The sequence below is a fragment of the Osmerus mordax genome, chromosome 28 (genome assembly GCF_038355195.1).
Source record: "Osmerus mordax isolate fOsmMor3 chromosome 28, fOsmMor3.pri, whole genome shotgun sequence".
Classification (NCBI taxonomy): Eukaryota; Metazoa; Chordata; class Actinopteri; order Osmeriformes; family Osmeridae; genus Osmerus; species Osmerus mordax.
Window position 1 is genome coordinate 819,070 of NC_090077.1, and position 20,000 is coordinate 839,069.

The following is a 20,000-nucleotide window of genomic DNA, read 5'->3' on the forward strand; positions in this document are numbered from 1 at the left end:
CCTCCTTCTCCTGCCTCAAAAACGTCTTCCTGGGAAAGCTCTCAAAGTCTAGTCTCCCCTGTAGATCCCCCTCTCAACCTCAAAAAAGGAGAGAGCAGGGTGTCTCTCTCCGGAGACCTGGTGTTATTGTTTGGTCTCTCTGGCTTCCACATGGCTTCAGTTTTAAACAGAACCACATTTCACACGCACAGTGACCGTCTCGCTGGCCGACTGGGCGACCGCATGTGCCAAGTAAAGAGCTGAGGGCTTTGAATCTGCTGCGAATCTGTTCCTGATCTGGTGAGGTTGTGTGTGTGTGTGTGTAAAGTGTGTGTCAATATTAGGACCACCTAGGGAGGTGTGAAGGCCTGTTAACAGAGCTATACACCAGAGTTTCACACCGCTTTTACCACACAGGCTGACCTAAACCGAGCGCACCCCAGACACCAGACCTTGGTGTTTCTAACAGGTGTGGGTGTCAGGGCAGCAGCCTACCCTTATCACAGCTGGTGCAGTTGTCCGGCCCGCTGTCGTTGCATTCATTGCAGGTGTGGTGGCACAGGTGGCACTGGCGGTCCCTGGCGTAGCGCCCCCTCTGGCAGCGTATCACACACTTGCCCTCGTCAAAGTACCTACCCAGGAGGAGTGGGGGAGGAGGTCAAATTCTCCAAAACATGCTTTCCAGAAACTCAAAACTTCTAGATATTTTCCCCTTCAGATAGCAAGGAAGGATGTATATTTGATGAATTTCAACAGGGTTCAGATATCGTTACAGTTCATCCCCACGTGTCACAACCAATAGAAATAGCTGAAGGCTGGGCTCCTCTGATTGGCTGGTTGGCTGCGTGACCTCTGACCCCTGGTCTCACCTGCTGCTGGGACAGCTGATGCACTCCTCCACCTCGGGGCCGGTGCACAGCTTGCAGGTGGCGTCACACAGGTGGCACTTCCCGTGTGAGCTTAAGTACTCACCTAGGGACAGGTACACACACAGCACACTCAACTTCACGCCAGTACAACTAACCCTGACCTAGGCCCTGACCTAAACCCTGACCTAAACCTAGACCCTGACCTAAACCTAGGCCCTGATCTAGGCCCTACCTAGGGACAGGCACACATACAGGAAACTCATCACGCTGTTACGACTATCTCTACATCTAACCTAGACCTTGACTAGGGTCTTCAGATCCCGATAGTATAACTAGCCCTAACTTAGGGTGACCTCCCGGTCACATCTAACACACAGGATAGGAGACTTATCATCCAGCTACTTCCCCCAGAAAATGGACCGAATGATCCCTTTACCTTATAGGCCATTTCACAGACATGGATTAAGCCCAGTCCTAATGTAAAGGAAAAATTCTATGAAGACCTCCATTGAAAAGGTTTTTTGTCTGGGACTAATTAATCCATGTCTGGGGAACTAGGCCATAGTGTGGCCATAGAGTAACCTTACCCTACCTTGTTAGAGATGTAACAGTCTCTGGTTACATCCACCAGTCCCCCACACACACTCTCTCTTGCTCAGTGCTGACAGAGAGAGGATGGTGCTGTGTGTGTGTGTGTGTGTGTATCAGTGTTTGTGTCAGAGCCTTCCAAGGCAGGGTTGTCTATTAGTCTTTGGACTGTGGCTTTTGGTGAAAAGCTTAATTGTTTTCATCAAAACAAAAGCATCCCTTTGTGTCCTAGCACAGGAAGAAGCCCCAGATCACCCCCTCTACACACACACACACACACCCCACCTCTTTCAAACACAGACACACAGGAATAACTGAGCACAGATGGACGCCTTCAAACTGAAGCTTTGGAAGATGAGAATGAAAGTAAACAACTTTGTTGAAGGAGTTGGCAGTTATTCACATGAAAAAACACATGTATATTAATATATTTATAATCTAATCATGTATATTATTTATATAGAGAGATTGAGAGGGAGGTGCTAGATAGAAAGTGATGACAGAACCAGGACTATTTACAGGCTGAATTAATTAATTCCAAATAAATAAATTGCTAAAGGAATTAATTACTTTTGCCAGATTTGAGAGAGTGGGCGTTAATCTTTCGCAATTTTGTCAGTCCTGTTATTCTCTACCATATGGCGATCGAAAGATACTTTAGTGCTGGCGCTAGGTGACCTGTAGATGGGCGAACCTAACAGTCCTGCTAAGCTTAGCTCCAAGATGCAGGAGAAACTCTCCACTTGCTGCTGTTAAAGGACAGGGTTCTAGGAGCCAACTCCCAGGAACGAAAATCCCCGTTAGTAACAAGAAAACAAAAAAGCAAACAGATTAAACATTTTAATAAGAACATTAAAGTAAAAAATAAAATCCCAAACTAAGGATTTAGAGAGACATTAATACGCATTGACACAGGTATTACAGTTGAAAACCAACAAAAAATATATATAATTAAGGGGGTGGTGTCTTCTACGACACGTAACTAAAGGTAAATTCAAGTCATCTTAAACAATGACAAAGAACACATTTTAGTTAACCGAAGGGCTCCATCCATCTTTATTTTTACTGAACCAGAACCAGCAGTACATCATGTTTACCTAACACTGTAACACTCCAAACAGGAAGTATGTCACGACTCACCACCAGAGGGGCGGGGTCTAACCCATGTGGATGTTCTAGAACTGGAATACAGAACGTTCAGAACCTTGGGGTTTTACGGGGGTGGGGGTTCCATATGCAGTTGTTCCATCAGGGCCAGAACTAACAGGACAAGGTTCTAGGTCACACGTTCTAGATCCGTCTGGGTAGGACCCGACCTGTGTGTGTGTGTGTCTGAGGTGATACACACACACACAGTGAAACACATCACATCAGAATGTTCCATTACGATTTCATTCATTCCGAATTAAAAAAACGTCATTTTATTAAGTCCATAGATATCAATAGATAAGAGCCTTTTACATTGAAAGTCTTTATTTTATCACGCAGACCTGAATTGATAAAATTGAACCCATTATAGATCCCGCTCCTGGTTAGAGGTGAGGGGACTTTAAAACTGTAGGTCCCACTTCACTGATTTCGCTGTGAAGTAATCAAGTGCACTCCAAGTATTGACCAATATGATCTGATTGAGATTTGTAACAGTCCTGTGTCGGTGCTGTGTGGTGACCAGGACCAGCATTGGGAAGAAGAACCAGGCCTGCCCAGACAGGGAGCAGATACCCATCACTGCAAGGTCCTAAAGAACACCTTGTACAGGTGTGTGTGAGAGGGTTAGAACGTTGTTCAACTACCTCTCAAAGCAATCTGAGCAGGATGGATGCATGCTATTTGAATCTTTTCCATTTCTATCCCTTCTTATGCTCACACACACCACACACACACACTCAGAATAAAGAGAGAGGATGGTAAAAGGGTAAACGATGAGGATGATGAAGATGAGCACCAATGATGGCCAGACAGGCCAGAGCAGGGAGCCAATAGTAAAGTCTCATTACAGGACTGTGACAGAGGGATCTAACATCAGTCTTTTCAAGTGTTTCTGTGTTTGTCTGTGTGTGTGTGTGTGTGTGTGTGTGTGTGTGTGTGTGTGTGTGTGTGTATACATGCACACAGGTGTGTGTATATATATATGTGTATACATATATATAGCAAAGTCAAGCCCAGACAGTTTTCACATTATTAAGTGAGCTTTCTGAAATTTATTTACAAACAGGCCACCTGTCTCCTCCATGGTTCATCACGTTCGTCTGTGCATCCAATGAACACTCAGATTCAGTGGGCGGGTCACTTCCTTTCAAGCTACATATCCTACACTGGCAAAAAAAATAAAAAAAATAATAATAATAGGAACAATTATTTTGGCATCGATGCTTTGGTCACAAAATACCGACACATGACTAGTTTTGTTTATTCGTCTGTTTGTTTGTCCATCCCGTCGTATGACCCCTGACCTTGAGTCCCCGTACAGAAAAATAAAGGTAGGTTTGTTGTACTTCTGTCATCGCACCTCCGACACAGTTCCTTTAAGAGGCACGGACTCTCTTATAAATTACGTGACCGTGAGCGAGAGAGAGCGCGAGCGAGTGTGTGGGCTGGCTGGGGGGGGTGGGGGGGGTGGGGTGGGGGCGTGGACGCGGGGCCGCTCTCCCGACCCCTCTGTGACCGCCTCCCGCCCCCCTCCTCCTCCCCCCTCACGGCCCGCCCCCCCCGCCCTCCTCATTCCTTTAAGGAGCACGTTCTGCAGCACAGCTGCTGCAGCACCTTCCGCTGGCACAGGTTGTTCTTTTTAACGAGCACGCAGAAACTGCCCTCCGCCCACGATTCTTCATTTGCTTTCCACAGACCAGGAAGAAGAGGCGGGAGGATGGGAGGGGGGAGTCAGGGTTGGGGGGGGTTGGATTGGTCAGGAGAAGGCAGGAAGGGCCATGTGATTGGTAAGGATGACAGGAAGGAGGGGGGGGGATCAGGTGATGGGATCAGAGGTGTGATGTCATCAGAGGGGGACAGATTGAAGTCCGTCAGGAATGTGTTGGATCCACATCAGGAGGGAAAAAATGAAAAACAACCAGATTTTTTTGGGAGGGGTAGAGGGGCAGAGGAGGGGGGGGAGAGAGAGAACGGCAAACAATTAGAGAGAGAGTCCATGTTTAATTTGTCATCAAATAAAACTTCTTCAAGTGGATCGCCAGTCAGCCAGACAAATCAGTCTCTGTTCACATTAGATAGGCCACCTCTCACAAACAACTAACTGAGCGGACCGACAGAGCTCTTGCCCTGGGTTTGACTGGCTGACTGAGGATGCACTGAGAGTACGAGGAAGTCATCAGCAGAGGTCACATAAAGATCACAGAGGTCACAAAGGACTAGCTGGTCTTATTGGCTGACAAGCTGGCTGGCTGGAACCATGTTACCAGACCAAGCAAACCAGTCAACCAACCGGCCAACCAGCCAGCCAGTCAGACACTGAAACAATTCTGTTGTAGCTTAGAGGGCTTTTTGCAACGTGCAGGATCCATGCAGAATCAAGGACGGAGACTGCAGGTGAAAACTAGGAAGTAGAAAACAGGTGATGAAGACAGGAGGGGTGACATGCTCAGCAGACTGGGAGGACAGCAGCCAGACATCCTTTATAGTCTCTGCTAGAAAGAGAAAGAGACTCATACATAGAAACTGAGACGGGGAGGAAGCCTGAGGTGAGGACTACAGAACGCGGGTGAATACGGTGTGTGTGTGTGTGTTTGACAGAGAGAGATAACGGAGACAAAGTGTGTTTTGAGAGAGTGATGGAGGGAGCGTGTTCAAGAGCAGAGTACTGTGAGTGTGTTAGTGTGACAGAAACATGTTGAGAGAGAGAGAGAGCAGGAGAGAGAGTTAGAGAGATGCAGAGCACTCACCATCCTTGCAGATGGTGCTGACCACACAGACCCCTGCCTCCAGGTTGTATCCACTCACACAGGTGCTGCAGTTCCTCTCCCCAGAACCTGAACACGACTGGCAGCTGTGGTCACACCTGGGAGACAGAGGGGGAGAGCGAGAGGGGGAAGGAGACAGGGGGAGAAAGAGAGAGTAAGAGGGAGAGGGTGAGAGAGGTCTACACAATCAGAACTTAGATTAGGAGTCGGGTCCCTTTAGGAGGATGTGATGTCATGCAGGAGGATGTGATGTCACGAGGCAGGACGTACTTCTTGCAGGACTTCTGGATGTCTCCTTTGTCTGAGGTCTGCTCGGAGAGATAGTATCCCACGCTGCAACTGGGCACACAGCGCCACTCCTCCAGGAAGTAGCCCTCCGCGCACTTATTGCACGCCTCGATCCCCGTGCCTGCAGACAGGAAGTGACACGTCAGTGAACTTCTCTTCCCAGGACACAGTCGTAGTTAAGGCGGTGGTAACCGGAGAAGGGTGCTGTGGTTACCTGCGCAGGTGGCACATGCCCGGTGGCACGCTTCACACGCCCTCCTGTGCCCGTTGTAGTAGGTTCCGGGGTCACAGGTCATCTGACATTTGTTGTTCTGGAGGCTGAACAGAAAGACAGGCAGACAGTTAAATCAGCAGGTTGTATCCAGTCAGAACAGTCTTCAACTAGAACAGAGCATGATAGCAGAAGAGGTCGGGGTGTGTGCGTCAGGATGTGTGTGTGTGTAAGTGTGTGGGAGAGTGTGTGTGTGCGGCAGTATGTGTGAGTGTGAGGGAGAGTGTGTGTGTGTGTGACTGTGGGAGGGGGGGTTGAAAGTCCACAGGAAAGCAGGACATCAGGTCATAAACTCTGTTCTGAGAAGTTACTGTGAAGGTTCTTCTCTGTAAAAGCTGGCTGGCGGTTGGCTGGTTGGTTGGATGACTGGATGGCTGGTTAAACCAGCTGGGCTACATTAGCCACATTTCTCAGAAAGCATCTGGTTTGGTTTTCCCACCTTTCTCTACTAGTGAAGTAAGACGGGAATGTGTGTAACCGTGGGAATGTGTGAGTGTATGTTACTGTGGTCTTGTAACACATGTTACTGCCTCGTCTTCCCACACCGCCAACATGGGGAAACTCTGCAGGGTGTGACTCGATGTAAGCGAATGGGGAGGCTGCTGGGGGGTCAGGGGTGAATCATGGGAGCTGAGGTTCTGCTCACCTCATCCCCTGCTTGCACTCTGAGCACACGCTGGATGAGCTGCACTTCTTACAGTTCTCATGACACCTCCTGCACATGCTGGCGTCTGAAACACAGGAAGGAGGAAGTCAAACAGGAAGCAACAGCCAAACAGGAAGGAGGAAGTCAAAACAGGAAGAAACAGCCACACAGGAAGGAACAGCCACACAGGAAGGAGGAAGTCAAAACAGGAAGCAACAGCCACACAGGAAGGAGGAAGTCAAACAGGAAGGAACCGACACACAGGAAGGAACAGCCACAAAGGAGGCAACAGTCACGCAGGAAGCAACAGCTCTACCTTTGTAAGAGTGTGTATGAGTGTGTGAGAGAGAGAGTGTGTGTGTGAGGGTGTGTGTCCTACCATGGTCAAAGTAGAAGCTGTCCTCGCAGCTGGCCACACAGGTGTTGGAGCCCTCGCTAAGATAGTAGCCCGTCCGACAGGTGGTGCACTGGTCGCTACGACTACCAACGCAAGTGTCACACTGAGCGGAACACTTCTTACAGCGTTTCCTGTCGTCACGGAAAAACCCGGTAGGGCAGTCCGACACACAGGTCCTGCAGGGGGGGAGAGAGGGAGGGAGAGAGGGAGGGAGAGAGAGAGGGGAGTGATGATAATGCTTGTTGTTATCAGCGGCTGGTTCAGACAGGCATGCCAGTACTCTGAACATGTCGATCATAAACCTGAGAAATCTCTGTGCTCGCCGACAGTAACCCTCTCCACAGAGCTGGACAAAGTTCACCGCATGTGTGCTCATGAAAACAGTGTGCGTGACAGCAATCCTGAAACCCCCATTCCTACGTGTGTGTCTGTACATGTCTAATGTGTGTGTGTGTACATGTATAGTGTGTGTGTGTACATGTATAATGTGTGTGCCTCCATCTACATGCTGTATACTCAGCAGGTGCAGTACAGCCCATCTGGTGGAGCGCTCCATAAACCTGCTCGGCCCTCTCTCCTCCAGACTGATTATACAGGGTGAAACAGGGCACACACACACACACACACACACACACACACACACACACACACAGACCACCTAGGCTACTATCCCCCATCACTTAGTCCAGGCCATCAAAGTCAGACACAAGGATGTAATTACATAAGCATTAAACTGCCCCCTTTCCGTTCCCTAACCCCACCCCTGGGTGACCCTCCTCCCTCCAGCGCTGGTAGATGAAGCGCTCCTGGAGGGGATGCTGTGTTAGAGAGCTCTAATTAGAGGGCACACGCAGTTCTTTAGGAGGCCTTCCAGCCGGTCTCCTGACGACTGCACAGCTGTCTGTCAGCGAGCATGTGAACCCAGCATGCTGCGCACATGCACACCAGAGCACACTCCCTCCCCGAGAGCAGAGAGACCTAGGAAACCTGGCGTTCTAGAACCCGGAGGGACAGCAGGCGTTCTAGAACCCGGAGAGGGACAGCAGGCGTTCTAGAACCCGGAGAGGGACAGCAGGCGTTCTAGAACCCGGAGAGGGACAGCAGGCGTTCTAGAACCCGGAGAGGGACAGCAGGCGTTCTAGAACCCGGAGAGGGACAGCAGGCGTTCTAGAACCCGGAGAGGGACAGCAGGCGTTCTAGAACCCGGAGAGGGACAGCAGGCGTTCTAGAACCCGGTGTGGTGTAGGGTCAGCGGCGTGCCGTCATGCCTACCTGGTGTTGTTCTTGAACTTGAGGAAGTAGTGAAGACAGTTGCTGCACTGGTGAGGGCCGGGTCCTTCACAGCCGTTCACTTCACTGCACTCCCTGTCACAGGGGCCTGGGGGGACACACACAAGAGCCCGCTAGCAAACCGCTGCTCTTTGTTTCTGTCCCTGCAAGAAGTCAGAAGTTGTCAGGGGTCGTCAGAGGTCGTCAGGGGTCGGCAGGGGTCACCACCTACCGTTGTACTCCTCTGTGAACTCCTCGTCGACGGGGGCCTCGGCAGAGCGCAGGTTCTCAACGTGCAGCGAGGAGTAAGGGTGCACAGAGGTCCCATACAGAACCAGCGACCATTCCTTTAGCTTGCCTAGGGGAGGAGGGAGGCGTCAGAATATCACCACACTCGCTTCTACACACACACACACACACACACACCTCCTCATAGCCTGAGTAAGGAGAACACTGGAGAACACAAGACCGACCTGGAACCTTCTGGCTGCGGAGCTGCGAGGGTGAGTCGTGGATCTCCAGGATCCAGTCTCCAGCTGCCTTCTCCCCCCAGCAGTGTGTGGTCATGAACTCCCAGTTCTTAAAGCCCTCCATGGAGTGGTCAAACAACCTGGGGGAGACACACACACACACACACCATAAAACTGGAGTTTGAGTGAGATTCAAGAGTGTTGTATGAGTGCTTCCAATTTGTATCTCTGTGTGTGTGTGTATCTGTGTGTGTGTGTATCTGTGTGTGTGTGTATCTGTGTGTGAGTCAGTGTGTGTGTGTCAGTGTATGTGTGTATCTGTGTGTGTGTGTATCTGTGTGTGAGTGTGTGTCAGTGTGTGTGTGTCAGTGTATGCGTGTATCTGTGTGTGTGTGTGTATCTTTGTGTGAGTGTGTGTGTCAGTGTGTGTGTGTCAGTGTATGTGTGTATCTGTGTGTGAGTGTGTGTGTCAGTGTGTGTGTGTCAGTGTATGTGTGTATCTGTGTGTGAGTGTGTGTGTCAGTGTGTGTGTGTCAGTGTATGTGTGTATCTGTGTGTGTGTGTGTGTATCTGTGTGTGTGTGTGTGTGTCAGTGTATGTGTGTATCTGTGTGTGTGTGTATCTTTGTGTGTGTGAGTGTGTGTGTGTGTCAGTGTATGTGTGTATCTGTGTGTGAGTGTGTGTGTCAGTGTGTGTGTGTGTGCTCACCTGTTGGCCAGCAGCTGAGACTTGGTGCCCGAGGGGGAGGTGAGGTTGATGGACAGGTCGCCACGTCGAGGGTGTGTGATGGTGATGCGTACGACCACGTGCTCCAGGTAGATCACATGGTGGTTGGAGTTATCGATGCACCCCGTCGCCTTGTACACTGTCCGCACCACATGCTCGGGGCGGATCGTCCTGCGGGACGCAGCCAATAGGAGCAGGTCAGTCGCCGCGCAATCAGCCAATCGGATCGCAGAACCTTTCATTGTCGGCTGAAAGCCATCTCAGGGTGTTATAGAGTCTGTACTTGTACACACGGGTATACACAAACACTCAATTAGACAGAGACGTGCGGGACTTTTCATCCCAAACAGACTACACTGAGATGGGTGTTGGAGGGCAGGAGGAAGTGACATCATTAACACCCCCAGGACATGGAGAGCATGTGGTTAGGGAGCGAGGTGCAGCTTCAGACATTACTAAACGCTCCCAGAGGCTGTCTGAGATGACGGCTGTGGATCGACGTCCAGCCAGCTCCGAGATGAAAACATACGGCTCTGCCAGACACACACACCCACTCTCTCTCACACACACACACTCTCTCTCTCTCCTCTCTCTCTCCCTCTCACACACACACACACACACACACACTCTCTCTCACACACACAAGCACACACACTCTCTCTCTCTCTCCTCTCTCTCTCTCTCTCCCTCTCACACACACACACTCTCTCTCTCTCTCTCTCACACACACACACACACACACACAGACACACACTTAAACACACACCGCACAGCATTCCTAAGAAAAAGCAGGGTTTACATAACCCGCATATGAAGAGAGGGATGGAGCTTGATAAGCTAGTGATTCACAGGACTGGTACACACACACACACACACACAGTGACCTCCATGCGCTTCGTCTCTCAGAGCACTCCTACAGATTCCAGCTGCAGGCTGAAAAATAAGGGTGTAAAACGCAAAGAACTGGCAGACCCTCCATCTGGACTGGAGGGAGAGTGTGACAGTCAATCACACACTCACTCGCAGGAGCAAACTGGATTACAGAGAGCCGGTCAGCGTCGGGAGATTGAACCCCCAGAACTAGCTCTTGGCTCCTAGAATGGCTAATACTCAACACGCACACACACATACATACACACACAGACACTATATACGCGCAATTATAGGCAGAGAACTTGTCGACAGCCATGTGTGTGATTGATAGTACAGGGTAACAATGAGGACTTCCACCTGAGTGTGTGTGTGTGTGTACCTGATCTGTCGGTCGGCGCTCTCTACACAGATGTGCTGCGAGGGGACTTGCTTCCATCGCTCCGCCTCCTTCACCATGGCCTCTGCGTCCATCAGACCGAACCCGTACAGGTGGCTCACTGGAAGACACGCCCACACCAGGAGTGAGTTCTGTGATTGGTTGTCTACCTGCTGATCACTTCCTGGTTTTCTTAAGATACACCCTTCCATGTTCCCTTCCCCCACTGTCATCTGTGCTCTAACGTGGTTGGTTGAAGTCCTCCAAGAGGGGTGTTGCAGAGAAGGAGACTGTTTCTGATTGGTCTCTGGGTGGAAAATCTGTCACGGATCAACCACTCATGTCTCACTGTTTTTGCCTCGCCAATCGGAAATGATCTTCCCAGTCCATCCCCCCCTCCTCCTCCTCCTCCTCTTTTCTCTCCCTCTCTCTCTCTTTCTCTCTGTTTCCCATTCCACTTTTAAACAGCCGGTTGGACACACTCCAGACTGGGCCTGCTGCCTGGCCGACCCGCATGCAGCACACACATACACACACACCCCGTGGATTTCCTGACAGGTAGTTGGCCGATTGCAAAGTAGTTTATGTAGCTGTGGTGTGTGTGTGTGTTTGTGTGTGTGTGAGAGAGTATGAGCATGTGTCTGTATACGTGTGTGTGTGTGTATGTGTGTGTGTGTGAGAGCGTGTGTCTGTATACATGTGTGTGTATGTGTGTGTATGTGTGTGAGAGTGTGTGTCTGTATACGTGTGTGTGTGTGTGTATGTGTGTGTGTGTGTGTGTGTGAGAGAGCGTGTGTCTGTATACATGTGTGTGTGTGTGTGTGTGTGTGTGTGAGAGCGTGTGTCTGTATACATGTGTGTGTATGTGTGTGTGTGTGTGAGAGCGTGTGTCTGTATACATGTGTGTGTGAGAGCGTGTGTCTGTATACGTGTGTGTGTGTGTGTGTGTGTGTGTGTGTGTGTGTGTGTGTGTACCGTTGTAACCCGCAGCATTGGTTTTCCAGTCGGGGGCGTTGAGGTGACCGGCGCGAGACGTCTTAACGATGATGTGCTGGACGTCCCTCCAGGTCAGCAGAGAGCTGTGGAGGACAACACACACACATGACACACACACACACACACAACACACACTCTGACAGCAGACCACCGTTTATCTAGACGGAGTGCGTGTTTGGCGGAGAGGGAGCTGAACAAGTGCAGGGTGACGTACAACCCTCCCTCCCTCCCTTAAATTCCAACTATGCCATCTCCATCTCTTCTTCTTTCCCTCCCTCAATTCTCTCCCTCCTTCACCCTACACCTCACACCCTCCTGCTCTCCTCCATCTCCCCCTCTCTCTCTCCCTCCCTCCATCTCAGATCTCACGTGAGAGCCCTTCTAAGATGGCCGCCATGTGTCCTTTCATGTAGAAAGGAGCAGGAAGTGGGTCAGCAGCTTCACCAGGAATCCCCTCATCTGCCCACCAGATGCTCCCTCCCTCCCTACCTCCCTCCTCCGTCTCTCCCTCCCTCCCTCATTTCTATTCCTCAGCCTAGACGTCCAGACCGGCACATTCCGACCGGCAGAGAAAGCCTTCCCTCGAGTCACTCCTCCCTCCTCCCTCCCTCTCTTTGTATCTCCCCCTCCCCTCCCTCCCCCGAATCTTGAACCTGGAGGTGGACAGTATCCGAGTAACAGGCACATCAGACAGACAGACAGAGAGAGACAGAGAGAAACAGACAAATGCCACCTGTCTCACCTCCTCTAACCCCCCTGCCCAGCGTCCTTCAGTGTTCCCTTGCATCCTTCAGATGGCCCACTCTGTACACACACAACCCCTCCTTAACTAAACCACCAGCTGTTGGTGTGTGTGAGTGTGTGTGTGTGTGTGTGTGTGTGAGAGAGAGAGACGCTGTTAAACAACGACAGAGGAGCCCCATCAGAGCCCAGATGATCAGAGATATTCTGCACCAGCAGCCTCTCCTGAAACATAAATACCATCATGATTACCAGGGACCTTTCTTCCTCCTGGGCCCATGTGGTCCTACGATAACTAGGCCACTGCATCCGTCCAAGAACAACACGCCTGCTGATAGGCTGATGTGATAGCCCGACCTAATCTAACCCGCCACCTGTGAAGATACACCACTAAACATCCAGCCAGGGCTGCGAGATCCTCTTTCCCACCTCTCCTTCCTCTCCATGTCCAGAGGATGGAGAGATGCAGGGACAGAGGGAAGGAAGGATAGAGGGGTGTACGAGTGGATGTGTGTGGCTGGAGAGATGGAGGGAGTGTTCTTACTTTGCCTCCAGGGCCAGGGCGATGATGGCCGCGGCCATGGGGGCCGAAGCCGAGGTCCCAGTGTGGCTGTCTGTACAACGCTGCCTCAGATCTGTGGTGATCTGGAGGGAGGGAGGGAGATTGTAAAGATGGGGGGAGAAATTAGATGGAAATAGAGAGGGGGGGGGGTTAGTTCTGTGGATCAGACGGAGATTGAAGCACATCTGAGACTATACATTCCAGCTTTGATACGCTACACTGCTGCAGATAAACACACACACACACGCCACCACCATGCGGGCACACACACCCAGGCTCTGTGAGGAAGATCCTGTGAGGGGAATGTAGCACGCCTTCGCTAGACCAGCCAGAACACTGCAGTTAACTGTCTGTCCGTCTGCCCCACTGCACTCTGGGATGCAAGGCAGGCAAGGGGTCAGTCGAGGACACCAACGTTGACCCATGGGCCAGAGGTCATGGGTGGTAGAATAAGCCTAGTGTGTGTGTGTGTGTGTGTGTGTGTGTGTGTGCGCCTCTAAGAGTGTTGGTGTTTTCATTGTCATGGTCTTCTCAGGGTGATAATCCAGACCCCATCTCTCACACACACTCTCCTATCTCTCTCACACACACAATCTCTTATCTCACACACACACACGCATGCACAAATACATACACACAGTGCAACTTTTCTAGTTGATTTTGTAAGATGCAGAAGCGAAAGAACACTTGATCTGCCGCCTAAACTCCCCCCCCCACACACACACACACTCACTATCTTGCGGTCGTAGTTCTCTCCGCTGCTGTAGGTGGTGGTGAGGGTGGAGGAGCATTCCTCCAGGTACCATGGCTTCCTGCCGCTCTCTGCCGTGCTGGAGATGGAGATGGTGTAGATGCTGTTGGTGTAGCCGTCGCACGAGCAGTGGTCGCGGCTGCGCCCGCCGTTACCGGACGCCCACACGAAGATGGAACCTCGGCCCTTCCTCCCCTGACGGAAAACGAGATCACTTCAGGTAAGTTCAGGGTGAGCAGGATGTTATGAACATAAAAACAGTATCAGACAATGGGCCCAGTTTTGGGTCACCGTGGTTGCTAACGGTTATCTACCGTTAGCTTCTAATTTAGGGTTCGATAGCTAGCTTATCGGCTAGTTGCCATTGGTCGCATGAAATTCAAACTTCCGCATTGCGCAATGACAACGTCTTCACATGAAAATGTCGCCATTGTCTCAACCTTGATATATTATGATCCTAGGAGCCCCCCAAAGGCAGCAGCGGGTGGTCTATTCTAAGAGGCTGCACGCTCAGGGGAGGCAAGCCGACCAGAGTGACAGGCGATATTGACACCAGAGCTGTCAGCGGGTCAGATTCTACTGTCTCTGGCGCTCAAGGCCACGGACAGACGTATGCCCGCCTCGCATGCTACACAATCACACACACTCGGAACACCCACAGGAATAGGTTTTAGAGACACACACACACAGGAGGAATACAAGGTGAATAGGGGCACTTCAAAGGGGGGTCTGTGAGGAAGCGATAAGAGGAAAACCTTTCAGAGTGGAGGGATGAGGCAGGAGTAAACACTGATGGAGGGGAGAGAGAGAGAGAGAGAGAGAGAGAGAGAGAGAGAGAGAGAGAGAGAGAGAGAGAGAGAGAGACAGAGAGAGAGAGAGAGAGAGAGAGATGAAAACTGATGGGAGAGGAGAGAGATGGCAGGAGAAGAGGGAGAGAAGAGTCATCCAGAAGCTGGTGAAAAGTTCACCTGTGGGAGAGAGGATTAGAACCATGGAATGTAGAGAGGAGAAGAAAGGAATTCCAACACACACACACGACTCAGAAGCTCTTTGCCAATAGGAGCTACACTAGCTGGTGTGTGTGCGTGCTCTTGTGTGTGTGTGTGTGTGAGCCCCACCATGCGGATGCCGTTCTCGAAGGCCTGCCGGGCGAGGGAGGCGGGCCCGTCCACGGTCTTGCCGTCATCGTCGGGGCCCCAGGAGGCAGAGTAGATGTCTATGTGTTGCGGCTGCAGGCTGAGGGACTTGGCCTCCACCATGTCTGTCACGTCCCCATCCAGCATCCGCACGCCTGGACACACACACACAGAGCGCACACACACACACACACACACACACAGAGCACACACACACACACAGAGCGCACACACACACACAGAGCGCACACACACACACAGAGCGCACACACACACACAGAGCGCACACACACACACAGAGCGCACACACACACAGAGCGCACACACACACAGAGCGCACACACACACACACACACAGAGCGCACACACACACACAGAGCGCACACACACACACAGAGCGCACACACACACAGAGCGCACACACACACAGAGCGCACACACACACAGAGCACACACGCGTTAATAAACTGCCATAAAGTGCCACTGCAATTTCCCCTCAGGGATAAATTAAGTTCAATATTTTTAAACACGCATACACATAATTTAACAGATGCACACACATTAATAAACACACTCGCTCACACACACACACAGGTTAATAAACTGCTATCAAGAGCTATTTCCCCTCAAGGATAAATGAACTTCAATAAATGTTAATTTAACACACACACACATAGGTGTAATGAACAAACATTCACCCATACACATACCGCATCCACCCAGGTAATAAAAACATGCTCAAACACCTGTACGCTATATACGCTACATTTCACATATGCACAAACACAGCACACATGGGAATAAACACACACATCAAATGAACACAGCAGATACACACACCCTCGGGACAACCAACACACCCATTACACACCTCCAATCCGAGCGTTGTAGGCAATTCCCACAATGCAGTGGGAGTTGTTAGCAGATGCTGCCACTTCACCTGCACACCGCGTCCCGTGTCTGAGGGGGGAGCAGAGGGTTAAATACACACTCTCACACACACACACACACACAGGAAACCCAGGCGAGATGGCCCAACTGTAGTTTAAACCACAGCATTGTCGTCGTTGTCGTCCCAAGTATGCAAACTCTGACAGGAATCCACAAACACCAGAGGCTTCCCAGAGAGCTGGCATTGTGGAGACCTGGGAGACACACACACACACACTGACAGTACAGTACAGTCCACTGCTCATCATGGTCACCCAGCACTGTAGGAACTAAAGAAGCAGAGCTATTCACACACACACACACACAAGCATACACACACATGCATACACACACACACAGTCGTGACAATCAGACAAGGTCAGTGACCCGTGTGTCCAACACACCCACTCTCTCCAACTACACACACACACACACACATTAGACGACAAAACCACTTCTTCCACACAATCCACACACACACTCCACAGGACATGCACCCCTACAGGGAACATCTGCACTACCGCCCACCCCCCCCACACCCGCCCAGCTCGGACTGCTGCCATGGCAACCCCGCCTCCATTTCTAGGCTGGAAGACTTAGACCCCCAATCCCCTAGACCTGGTCCTCTAGACCCCCATACCTCCAGACTGGGGTCCCCCAGTGATACATTACCACACAGACCTCCAGCCCTGCCTGCCTGCCTGTCTGTCTGCCAACCTGTCTTCTGTCTGCCTGCCTGTCTGTCTGTCTGCCAACCTGTCTTCTGTCTGCCTGCCTGCCTGTCTGTCTGCCAACCTGTCTTCTGTATGTCTGCCAACCTGTCTTCTGTCTGCCTGCCTGCCTGTCTGTCTGCCAACCTGTCTTCTGCCTGCCTGCCTGTCTGTCTGCCAACCTGTCTTCTGTCTGCCTGCCTGTCTTCTGTCTGCCAACCTGTCTTCTGTATGTCTGCCAACCTGTCTTCTGTATGTCTGCCAACCTGTCTTCTGTCTGCCTGCCTGTCTTCTGTCTGCCTGCCAACCTGTCTTCTGCCTGCCTGCCTGCCCGTCTGCCTGTCTGCCTGCCCGTCTGTCTGCCTGCCCGTCTGTCTGCCTGCCCGTCTGTCTGCCTGCCCGTCTGTCTGCCTGCCCGTCTGTCTGCCTGCCCGTCTGTCTGTCTGCCCGTCTGTCTGCCTGCCCGTCTGTCTGCCCATCTGTCTGTCTGCCTGCCCGTCTGCCTGCCCGCCCGTCTGCCTGCCTACCTACCTACCTGTCTGTCTGCCCGTCTGTCTGCCTGCGAAAGTCACAAACACAGGACAGGACTCAGGGCTGACTCGGTCTATATTTTCCTGTGGTGTGGAAGTGGGGACGGACAGACTAGCATTAGCGGTCTAGCTTCATCCAGAGCCAGAACGCAGCCCCACTCAAACCTCCTGTCTCTTTAAGAAAACCAACTACCGCTGAGGATCCACTGCATGCCAAGGCTGCAGCCGCCAAAACCCTCCAACCGCCAGACTGGCACAGGGCACAGGGCTCGTTGGGAGGGGAGACACACACACACACACACTTGATACATACAGTGTCTCACACCAACTCAATCAAACCACAGCCCCTCAGGCCGGCCACATCAAGCGGTGCTTTGGTCTCTTACTTGTTCTCGTTGCTGGCATCGTAGCGCGGCATGGGGTCCATGTCGTTGCCGTTGACGTCGAAGCTGGCCTGGTTGTCCTGGAAAGCAAGGAGGACATGTTCACAACCGCCATCACACATGCTAAGACCACTTAAGACAGGGATCCATTAAACCATGGTAACCTTTCCTCTCAGAGACAGAAAGACAGACACAGAGAGAGACAGACAGACAGACGTGCACATTTCTACACTAACTTCCAACACACACACACACAGCAACGAACCAACACACACACACTTACGTAGTTCTGTATGAGGTCTGGGTGGTTCCTCTCGATGCCGTCGTCCAGGATGGTGACCACCACATCCTTCCCTGTGTAGCCCCTCTTCCACGCGCCCATGATGTTCATGCCAGACTGGCAGTTATGGATGTCGTCGTTACAGTGCTGGAATGGAGAAGTGTTGTTCAGTTGCTCAAAGTCATGGTCCTGTTCTGCAGTTACTAATGGTCATTATTCTGGTCTATATTATGGGATGGCATGGATAAGCAGATCATAAGACCTCAGGTTCAAATCCCCCTCTCTGTACGTGGTTTTGGATATAAACAAGGAGATCCAGAAATCCTAGTTTCAAATCCCCCTCTCTACTTGAATGAATACGGTATTTTATTTACTATCCTGTTCTAGTTCTTTGCAGTCTTGGTTCTGTGTGACGGACGCGGAGTAAAGCAGCGTTAGAATGTGGAGCTGGATTACTGGTATGACGAAGAGAGGGGTGCGGAGGACCTAAACAACACGATCATATGAAGTCCCAAGTAGGACAAGTTTCAACAGATAACATGAGCAATTAAGTCCACAAACGTCCTGCCTACCTCTCTCCCTCTCTATCCCCACACACACACACACACACACACACACACACACACACACACACACACACACACACACACAGGACTCTGGCAGCTGTTATTTACAAAGTTCAGAAAGTTCTGTCCAAAAACAGGGAAAAATAAGTTGAGGATCTGAGGTCAAAGTGTTTGAATTATCTCTCCAGGGTTAACCATTAACAGATCTGAGGACACACACACACACACTGAGGCAGTCTACACACATATCTGGCTCCAGCAAATCCTTTGTAGCATTGGTAATCTCAGAGAAATGTGCCAGAGGTCGTCTAGACAGTCTCCTTGAAGGCACACACCCATAATATCTCTCTCTTTCACACACACCCTAAGCCCACCCATGGAACCGGTAGTAACTGGGTCTGGTTTAGACCCCTCACCCTGAAAGCTGGGTTGCGTTTGATTTGCATACTTACGATGTACCACATACTGCTCCATTTGGCATCGTTGAAATAGATGTTCTGGGCAGGGCTGGTCAGGGCAGAGCTGGACACGGGTGGGTTTGGTTTGTAATCCCTCTTGATCCTTTTCTTGACCACCTGCTGTTGAATCCATTCCACCTATGACACAGGGGCCTATTGGTCAACGGGTCAAGAACAATCAGCCAATCACCAGACAGGAATCTCTCACTTAGAAGTTGGGAGTTGAACACATTGGATTTGTTATGTGAACCATCCAATACACAAACAGACTTGCAACTTGGCTGAAACGGACACAGGCACTCACACTCGAAAGTGCACTTAAACATAAACATTCAGCCAATCGCATACAACCACAAGTACACACACAACGACATAAACCTCTCAGGTCACATCAATCTCTTTAACGTTATGGATTCATGACAAGTTCCCGGCATTTCTTGGCAGCTTGTCTGCGTGAGGGAGAGAGGGAGAGAGGGAGAGAGGAAGCAGGAATTTTCCAATAGCAAAAACCTACATTTGCAAAGAAACCTTAAGCTGGTACGGTGTCTGTGTGTGTGTGTGTGTCTGTGTGTGTGTGGTTGGGTCCCCTATCCTAAGCCAGGCTGATTCTGTCCAGGTGAGTTGACAGGTATGGGGCCCCTTCTTAAGACAAGAACCACACAGTTCAGGAAGGAAGACAGACAGGAAGAAACACACAGCACAGGAAGAAACACACAGCACAGGAAGGGACACACAGCACAGGAGGGAACACACAGCACAGGAAGAAACACACAGCACAGGAAGAAACACACAGCACAGGAAGGGACACACAGCACAGGAGGGAACACACAGCACAGGAAGGAACACACAGCACAGGAAGGAACACACAGCACAGGAAGGGACACACAGCACAGGAGGGAACACACAGCACAGGAAGGAACACACAGCACAGGAAGAAACACACAGCACAGGAAGGGACACACAGCACAGGAGGGAACACACAGCACAGGAAGGAACACACAGCACAGGAAGGAACACACAGCACAGGAAGGAACACACAGCACAGGGGCTGTGTGTTCAGCACAGGGGCACCACTGACAGAAAAGGATGCCAATTACGGAGGAAGCTAGTCTACACAACCCAATTCATCCCTCCATCCATTCATCCCTCCTTCAGGAACTCTCTCCGGAGCTCCTAAGAGAGATTGAGGGATGAAGGAAACACGTAACAGGAGAGAAAAGAGGGGGAGAGGAAGAGAGAAAGTCAAAGACTGACGGGGAGAGAGGGAGAGATGGAGAGATGGAGGAGTAGA

At 51.0% G+C, this 20,000-nt stretch overlaps 1 protein-coding gene across 1 annotated transcript in view; it reads right to left on the reverse strand.

Moving 5' to 3' along the window:
- pcsk5b (proprotein convertase subtilisin/kexin type 5b) overlaps positions 1-20,000 on the reverse strand; it is a 36,548-nt gene that overhangs the window by 11,288 nt on the left and 5,260 nt on the right. Inside the window, exons 3-22 of the mRNA XM_067231197.1 lie at positions 18,704-18,847; positions 17,689-17,832; positions 17,409-17,485; positions 15,724-15,812; positions 14,835-15,007; positions 13,699-13,911; positions 12,948-13,048; positions 11,642-11,745; positions 10,670-10,787; positions 9,400-9,588; positions 8,695-8,831; positions 8,454-8,579; positions 8,225-8,330; positions 6,935-7,128; positions 6,556-6,640; positions 5,853-5,956; positions 5,621-5,759; positions 5,333-5,448; positions 849-951; positions 475-611 (exon numbers count right to left, since the gene is read on the reverse strand). Coding sequence (XP_067087298.1) covers positions 475-611; positions 849-951; positions 5,333-5,448; positions 5,621-5,759; positions 5,853-5,956; positions 6,556-6,640; positions 6,935-7,128; positions 8,225-8,330; positions 8,454-8,579; positions 8,695-8,831; positions 9,400-9,588; positions 10,670-10,787; positions 11,642-11,745; positions 12,948-13,048; positions 13,699-13,911; positions 14,835-15,007; positions 15,724-15,812; positions 17,409-17,485; positions 17,689-17,832; positions 18,704-18,847 — 2,599 coding nt within the window. The remainder of the gene's footprint in view (positions 1-474; positions 612-848; positions 952-5,332; positions 5,449-5,620; positions 5,760-5,852; positions 5,957-6,555; positions 6,641-6,934; positions 7,129-8,224; positions 8,331-8,453; positions 8,580-8,694; positions 8,832-9,399; positions 9,589-10,669; positions 10,788-11,641; positions 11,746-12,947; positions 13,049-13,698; positions 13,912-14,834; positions 15,008-15,723; positions 15,813-17,408; positions 17,486-17,688; positions 17,833-18,703; positions 18,848-20,000) is intronic.